Below are 8,515 nucleotides of genomic sequence, written 5' to 3'. Positions count from 1 at the left end.
ACAGTGAATATAACTAGCTATGTATTGCTGCATAAGCTGCATTCATAACTATCGGAAATAAATTGATACCTCCCCTTAATATATTTTGAGACCATATATATCATATATATTTGTTTTATTGATTTGAAAAGTGTCAATTTTCATCATCTATTATTAAAATCAAGTATGAATAAATCATTTTTTTTATTAAAAGTCGTAACGCACCCCAAGACTATATAAAAGAAACAGAGAGCTTGAAAATACGAGTCTGTGAGTGTCATGTGAAGGCAGCACTATGCGGAAGGGAGGTTGTGCGGCGCCATATTTAATACACCAGGAGCTAGCTAACGTTAGCTGTTTACAAGCCTAAACTTTTAACCCTAGACGGAAACCTAAAGCAAGCCCTCCAAATCCACTCAAAATGAATGTAATAGATCATGTTCGGGACATGGCAGCGGCCGGCCTTCACTCTAATGTCCGGATATTGAGCAGTTTGTTGCTCACGATGAGTAATAACAATCCGTAAGTAATGTTGGATCGGGGTCCGTCTATTTCTTGGAGAATGCTCCACTGCATAGTGTGCTAACATATACGAACAAAAACATATAGAAACCCCGGGCTCTTGAAATAACAAATGCACATACTAAATATCCTGTTAAAGCTATAAGGTCAACCAGAATGTAACGTTTGTTAATGTGTTTAAATAAAGTTTACATGGAGTAGGTAACTTCCAAGAAATAGCCATATGCAGACGCTCCAATGAAATCTGTGATTGCTGCTAGTTGTTTGCTTTTAGGACTGTCTCCAATGGATGATTGTCCTGCAGGACTTGTGCTTTTGTTAATAACTTGCTTTGTTATTTTTTATTATTGTTTGATTGATGTAAAATCACCGTGCTGTCACATCTGTCAGATTACTCCACAGTAGGGATGTAAGGATACACTCAACCCACGATTCGATTCGAATCCCGGTTTTTGGTTCACAATACGATTCACTCACGACTCTCTAATGATTTTCAAGATAACTGGATTAAACTCAAAATTTAAATAACTATTATTGTATTTCAGTTCTCAGATATGGACAGTTGCAATATTTTTTTCTCATATTTCTTTGTAAACAAAGTAATCCTTTTTCATTTTTAAGGCGTGTTGTAACTCAAATAAAACCACTGCACACTTTTTTCAGCACCTTGCAAAAATCAAAAAAATGACTGCACAAAAATACATTGCTGGAAAATTTAAGATTAATTATAGAGAAATGGAAAGTGAACAATTACCAAAAGAAAGTATTAAATATTAAAACAAATAAGGTAAACCTCTTTAAATTAGGGATGTCAATTTCAAGTGTTTTCAGTGATTGATCTTTGGAAATGTTTGATTAGGTTTATTTTGGTCTGCGTCAACAACCAACACATCCCTCCACGACATAGGAGCCATGTAAAAATACAAATAAAAGCAAAGAACAAAACAATCATTGAGGGATTCAGTCCAGCATATACATACACACACATATCTATCTGTACATGCATATGTACACATGCCCATGCATACATATAAACATATAAACATGCATACACATCCACATATATTTTGGCCAATTCCATGCTGACCAAAAAAGGTGTAGGCTGAAGCCAAGGCTTATCCTGCCTACCCTAATGTTAATGATCCATTATCGTTTAATCATTAAAAAAACGTGAACGTTTTCCATGTCAAAAAGAATGCCAAATGAGTTTTTTTCCCCCTAAATCAAAATTTCCTTCACAATACAATGTATGTATATAACTGACGGTATTAAACAGCTTCTGATCATATTGAGGTGTTCAAAATGTTAAACACGCTGAATATCAACATAACGAGCAGGCTTATAAATAATCTCTGTGGACGCATGGTCATAGAGTGAAGACTCAGACTACAACATGTGGATTTACTGCAACAGGACAACTGAACAGGATCATGTTTCAGACTCTCAGTGTCCAGTTTTCTCCTTCTTATTGAGAAAAATAAGCATGTGAATGCGGTCATGTGTCAGCCGGGTCAGAATCACTCCAGCGGTGGAGAAAAAAAGCGCTCATGGAGACCTGTCACTCAGCTGCGGCCCCCAGCTGAGCTCCTCCGCTGTGTGCAGTCAGCTGATTCTGAAACATTCTTTAAACTTAAAACACCTCCACTCAGCGAGTGACGAGACAAGAGACTTAATGATGTTGAACAAGCGGAGTATAATGCAGATAGCGCCTTCTACTGTTTAAAAATAATATCCAGATACAAATGATGTTGAATCAATTTGAATCCACCCTTATTTGTATAATTTTTTACCTTCTTGCGATATATCCTTACATCCCTACAGAGCAACATGAACGTGTTTTTGAGCAGTGTCTAATTCTTCTGTTATTGATATGATCTGATTTGAAGGGAGCTGTTCTCACCGGCCCAGAAGTACCAGTTGTTGGTTTACCATGCTGATGCCATCTTCCATGATAAGGAGTACCGTAATGCTGCCTGCAAATACAGCATGGCATTGCAACAGAAGAAGGTGCTCAGCAAAACATCTAAAGTTCGTACTTCTGCGGGTGGAGCTGCATCAAACATACAGGCACAGGTATGTTAGAATGAATGTTTGTCAAGTCAGGAGTGAAGATGTTACAAAACTTAAACAGGGTCTCTAGCAGATCTACTCCGGATAAAGCGCAAGATGAGAATTTTGAATGTGCAACAGGATTTGTTGTTCAGATGTTTGTTTTCAGTTTCTAGTATCATTTTGAGATAAACGGAAGGTGCTTGTGCTGAAAGAAAGGATGAGCACTCAGTGAAGAAACCTACCCACTATGCCCTCTACTGACAAGTTTAGTGGACTACCCCATGGCTCCTGATGTCCCCCAAAGCCTGAGATTGGCCGGTGTTTTGGTTTAAACCGCGACCCGGTTAACTGCAGACTTTCAGTCGGATGCGTCCCTCATAAACGTCTTTAGACGATCATTAAATACTTGTCTTATGAGGATATTTTTAATCTTAATTAACAAAAAAAGTAGTTTGCATTCGAAGGGACTCACTCTGTTTCAACAGCTGTGTAAACTCCACAAACACTTTTACATTCAGATGAAGGTCTCCAGTTTACAGGGTCACTTTTAAAACTGTAACACCGGGAGAGACGCATTCCTGGTGGGTTTAGAGAAGACTACTGTTACAAGCTGCTAAATCAAGTGAATCACAGTGTATTCTTTTTTTGAAAAGTACACACGTATACAAAAAACTCAACTCAACTCACCTTTATTTATATAGTACCTTTCATACATAATAACATGTAACAGACAGTCAGAAAACAACAGCAATGGTAAAATTATAAAAGGCATGATTAAAAAAGAAATACTTAAAAAAAAAAGAAAAGAAAATCAACATAGTAACATTATTAAAATAAGTAAGAGTGGAAAGAAAAGTTAAAAATAAGGTAGAGTTAACAAGATCAGATGAACACAAGAAATAAATAAGATAAATAAATACATGTTAAAACAATGGTTTAGATAATAATGATTAAAGTAATTTAAAAATAATAATAAAAAAGATAAAACAAATGAAAGAAAGAGAAATCAAGTGAAAGTACTACCACCCTAGCAGCGGCTTTTTAGGGGGGAGATTTACTACCCCTGAACTAAATTTAGACCCTGGGTCCACCAGTTGAAATGCACGTAGTTCCGGGGTGAAGTTCCCCTGGTCCAAAAAGGCCCAATAGAAAGAACTGCTTGGGAGCGAGAGCCAGCACATCACTGAGATTATCAAGTGGGCTCCTCCCTTCACTGATGTTTCCTTTAGTTCAGCCCACGACACCTCAGAGAAGCTTATCAGGTAACTCTGGCTCAGAGCAACCCCCCTCCTTGCCAGCTCCCACTGTCCATCACATCCACCAGCTGAACAGGCTCCGTACATACAAGCTCCAGGTCGTGACAACAACGATACAGGGGAAACAGAGCCAGGATGAGATGCCGGATATGCCCTGACACAAAACCCTTTTTCATGTTGGACGGTGTTTTCCTTTTAAGCTGTAAGCACAAACCGAAGGAAAGATAAGAAAAGATAAGATACACCTTTATTCGTCCCTCAACGGGGAAATTCATGGAGTTACAGCAATGCAATTATAAAATAGAGTATCTTCAATTGTTATTGAAGCTGAAACATGTAACATGCAAGTTTTTTGTTTTCTCCTATATCAAGAACTGGTAATCTTTAAAAAAAAGTCCTCAGTACTGATTTGTTCTGTTTGCATCAGTGGTCAAACAAACAATGACAGTGGTATTTCTTGTTGTTTTCCAGAGCTTGCCATCAGAAATTGAGGTAAAGTACAAGATAGCCGAATGCTACACCATCTTAAAACTGGATAAAGATGCCATCGCAGTGCTTGATGGGATTCCATCCAGACAAAGAACTCCAAAGGTAAGGCTGATAAACTCACAGTTTTATTATTTCATACATCATTTCGACTCTTAACAGCTTCTCTCGTGTGTCAGATCAACATGATGCTAGCTAACCTGTACAGAAAAGCGGGTCAGGAGCGTTCTGCAGTGACGAGCTACAAAGAGGTTCTTCGACAGTGTCCCCTCGCCCTGGATGCGATCATTGGTAAGCAGCATCACACCGACACTTTCACTGAGCCAATGAGGTTTACACTGTGAAAGTCCATCTGTTATGTATACCTGTGAATGTGATGTTATGAGCTCACAGTAGCTCTTCATGGACTTGTTTCGGTCCTCTAGGTCTTCTGTCTTTATCAGTCAAAGGAGCTGAAGTGGCCTCCATGACTATGGATGTGATCCAGAGTATCCCCAACCTGGACTGGCTGTCGGTTTGGGTCAAAGCGTACGCCTTCATACACGCAGGGGACAATCAAAGAGCCATTAACACTATTTGGTGAGCCGAGCTGTAATGACTTGAACAAAGTGAAAGTATGTTATAGTTTATTTTCTGTACAGCTCCATGTGACATCCCCCCTTCATCTCTCCTCAGCTCTCTTGAAAAGAAGTCTCTTTTGCGGGACAACGTGGACCTGCTGGTGAGCCTGGCTGATGTCTACTTCAGAGCCGGTGACACCAAGAACGCCATCCTTAAATTTGAGCAGGCCCAGATGTTGGATCCGTATCTCATTAAAGGTGAGCTGTAGGATGAGTGTTTGTACTGTTAAATATTCTGCACCTCCAGACTGTTGTTATCCAAATTCTGGATTGAGGACTCTTCACAACGGGCAAAGCAACACACTGGAACTGTGCTGTGCTGATGAAATGTCACTAAAGTTGTTTGTACTTTCAGGAATGGATGTTTATGGATACCTAATGGCTCGTGAAGGACACTTGGAAGATGTTGAAGTTCTGGGTGGGCGACTCTTTAACATTTCAGACCAGCATGCAGAGCCCTGGGTGATCTCTGGGTGAGTCTCAATATACCGTATATAAATGTCCTAGGGGTTATGTTTCTTCCTCCTCTTGCCTTTTTATAATCTTTGAATCTGTGTTTTAGGTGTCACAGTTTTTACAGCAAGCGTTACTCCAGAGCCCTGTACCTGGGAGCCAAGGCGATCCAGCTCAACAGCAACAGTGTGCAGGCTCTCCTCCTGAAGGGGGCCGCACTGAGAAATATGGGGCGCGTCCAAGAAGCCATCATCCATTTCAGAGAAGCTATGCGCCTGGCTCCCTGCAGGCTTGACTGCTATGAAGGCACGTTAGGCTGTTTTGTTCAGTCATGGTTTGATCTCTGTGTCTCGTTGTGTCTTGTATCACGTTGTGTCTTATGTCTCGTTGTGTCTTATGTCTCGTTGTGTCTTATGTCTCGTTGTGTCTTGTATCACGTTGTGACTGGTGTCGCGTTGTATCTCGTTGTCTCGTGTTACATTGTCTCGTGTCTCTTTTCTCATTGTCTTGTCTCATTGTGTCTAGCTGTGTCTTGTTGTGTCTCATTGTGTCTCATTGTGTCTTGTTGTGTCTTGTGTCTCATTGTGTCTCATTGTGTCTTGTGATGTCTTGTTGTGTCTCATTGTGTCTCGTTGTGTCTTGTTGTGTCTCATTGTGTCTTGTTGTGTCTTGTTGTGTCTCATTGTGTCTTGTTGTGTCTTGTTGTGTCTTGTTGTGTCTCATTGTGTCTTGTTGTGTCTCATTGAGTCTTGTTGTGTCTTGTTGTGTCTTGTTGTGTCTTGTGTCTTGTTGTGTCTCATTGTGTCTTGTTGTGTCTCATTGTGTCTTGTGTCTTGTTGTGTCTCATTGTGTCTTGTTGTGTCTCATTGTGTCTTGTTGTGTCTTATTGAGTCTTGTTGTGTCTCATTGTGTCTTGTTGTGTCTCATTGAGTCTTGTTGTGTCTCATTGTGTCTTGTTGTGTCTTGTGTCTTGTTGTGTCTTGTTGTGTCTTGTTGTGTCTTGTTGTGTCTTGTTGTGTCTTGTTGTGTCTCGTTGTGTCTCGTTGTGTCTTGTTGTGTCTCGTTGTGTCTCGTTGTGTCTCGTTGTGTCTCGTTGTGTCTTGCTGTGTCTCGTTTCTGGTTGTGTCTCGTCAGGTGAAGTACATTTCCATTCTGCTAGCAGTAACATGTCAGTGCTCACCCTTTGCAGGTCTGATCGACTGTTACCTGGCGTCCAATGGGATTCGAGAGGCCATGGGAATGGCTAATAACATATATAAAACGCTGGGAGCCAACGCACAGACTCTGACCATCCTCGCCACGGTGTGCCTGGAAGATCCTGTGACTCAGGAGAAAGCCAAAACCCTGCTGGACAAAGCTCTGGCCCAGAGACCGGACTACACCAAGGCCGTGGTCAAAAAGGCCGAGCTGCTCAGTGCGTACTTTTTAATTTAGCCTTCTTTCTTAAGTGAGTGACAGAATAAAGCTAAACACAGATTCAGTGGCTGATGTACTGTTTTCTTTTTCTTTGTTGTGAAGGTCGGGAGCAGAAATATGAAGAAGGGATCGCTCTCCTCAGGAATGCCTTAGCCAATCAGAGTGATTGCGTCCTGCACAGAATGCTTGGAGATTTCCTGGTGGCTGTCAATGATTATCAAGAAGCCATGGATCAATACAGCATAGCGCTAAGGTAACAAGACTTCACTTTTTAGGTTGACCTCTCATCTTGACGAACAGTTTCTCTAAACTCAGTGTATGATGAAATTAGCATGAACGCACACGATGAGGAGTTCTCTGCCCGTTTGTAATCATTTGTTTCCCCTCTTTAAGCCTGGATCCCAACGACCAGAAGTCATTAGAGGGCATGCAGAAGATGGAGAAAGAAGAAAGTCCCACGGATGCCACAGTGGAGCTGGACGGTGACGACATGGAGGGCAGCGGAGAGGACGGGGACCTGGAGGGCAGCGACAGTGAAGCAGCGCAGTGGGCTGATCAGGAACAGTGGTTTGGGATGCAGTGACCCCAGCACCTGCAGGACACACAGCCATCTCCATCCTCTCTCTCACACACTGACACACTGCAGCCCGCGTGGAGCAGCCATCAGGGCAGTTTGATGAAATCTCCCCTAATTCTGACGTTATATTTAGATACTCACGTTTGAGGCTCGTATGCTCATCTCTCCTGATGTTAAACAGCCTCAAGAGAACCTGGAGAGAACATCTTTCTTGTCTGCTCAGTGTTTGTAAAAATTGGCTTATGTCATTGGCATTACTTTGGCTAGATCTTCTGCACTTCTACATCTTCTTCTGGCTCTGTGGCAACATAAATTCATACCTGATAGCAGAAAAATCAAGTGAAATATACTCATTACAAAATGTGTATCAGTGTGTTTAAAAAAAAGACCTGTTATGATGTTTTTAAAGATGAGGTGCTCAATGTAGAGAGGAGCCTTACCTGAGTGAGGGAGAGAGAAACCACGACTGACTTCAGTGATCTTTCACGTGTGACCGGAGAGACTGGCAACTTTTTAAAGGTGTGTGTGCTGCACTGAGGGCGATTCACAACGAAGTCTCTCACCACGACGACCTTTTTCAGGAGGTCTGTAAAATATGAATATTTACCATATTTCTGTATTAAAATGTTGCGTCTCATTTTGCTCTCCGTTCAGAATGTGTCATATTGTACATGTTTACTGTTTTCCTTTTCGTCTGCCTTCATGTGTGAAAGAATAACCTCATGACTGACTTCTTTATTTGGGAAGTGAGAACCATTTCAAGACAATTGTTTATAGTATTTTGTACATATTTTTAAAGTGTATAATAAAATTATTAAACACTCACTTGACATGAATGTGGTGGTTCAGTTTCTCTCAAATGTGGAGCTCAGAATAAACCATGACACCTGAATGTCATGCCTAGAGGTAAAAGCGTGTGTGGCTGTAATCCTTGTTTTAGCGGTCCCTTGTTCGACCATAGACTGTATAAATAATGGACATAGTCTCCGTGACATCACCCATCTGTGTCTGAAGCGCTGTTTGGAAGCCAATCGGCGGCGGCGGGAGCCATATTGGAAATGCTGAAGTCGACCTAACTTCTGTCGAGCTAGTGTGAGGTATAGAGGCAGGCTTTGAGCCTCCTAGCCAAAAGCTATGTGTTCCTGCCTGTCAAT

General features: G+C 41.3%; 1 protein-coding gene across 1 annotated transcript; it reads left to right on the top strand.

The window, feature by feature from the left end:
• Positions 1-260: 260 nt before the first annotated feature.
• On the top strand, positions 261-8,193 carry anapc7 (anaphase promoting complex subunit 7). The gene is made up of 11 exons (XM_034692087.1): positions 261-501; positions 2,388-2,574; positions 4,281-4,400; positions 4,475-4,586; positions 4,721-4,874; positions 4,971-5,113; positions 5,271-5,388; positions 5,478-5,674; positions 6,558-6,782; positions 6,887-7,037; positions 7,178-8,193. The coding sequence occupies exons 1-11, from the start codon at positions 401-403 to the stop codon at positions 7,365-7,367; spliced, it is 1,698 nt and encodes a 565-aa protein (XP_034547978.1). The 5' UTR covers positions 261-400; the 3' UTR covers positions 7,368-8,193.
• The last annotated feature ends 322 nt before the right edge of the window (positions 8,194-8,515 follow it).

This window comes from Notolabrus celidotus, chromosome 9 (genome assembly GCF_009762535.1).
Source record: "Notolabrus celidotus isolate fNotCel1 chromosome 9, fNotCel1.pri, whole genome shotgun sequence".
Taxonomy (NCBI): domain Eukaryota; kingdom Metazoa; phylum Chordata; class Actinopteri; order Labriformes; family Labridae; genus Notolabrus; species Notolabrus celidotus.
This window is presented reverse-complemented; position numbering and strand designations above follow the sequence as displayed.

Bases quoted from the DNA above. Each gene is read 5' to 3' on its own strand.
- anapc7 (XM_034692087.1), top strand. From the start codon at position 401: ATGAATGTAATAGATCATGTTCGGGACATGGCAGCGGCCGGCCTTCAC. The intron at 4,401-4,474 runs GTAAGGCTGATA...CTCGTGTGTCAG, and splicing joins CCAGACAAAGAACTCCAAAG to ATCAACATGATGCTAGCTAA. The intron at 5,389-5,477 runs GTGAGTCTCAAT...TCTGTGTTTTAG, and splicing joins GAGCCCTGGGTGATCTCTGG to GTGTCACAGTTTTTACAGCA.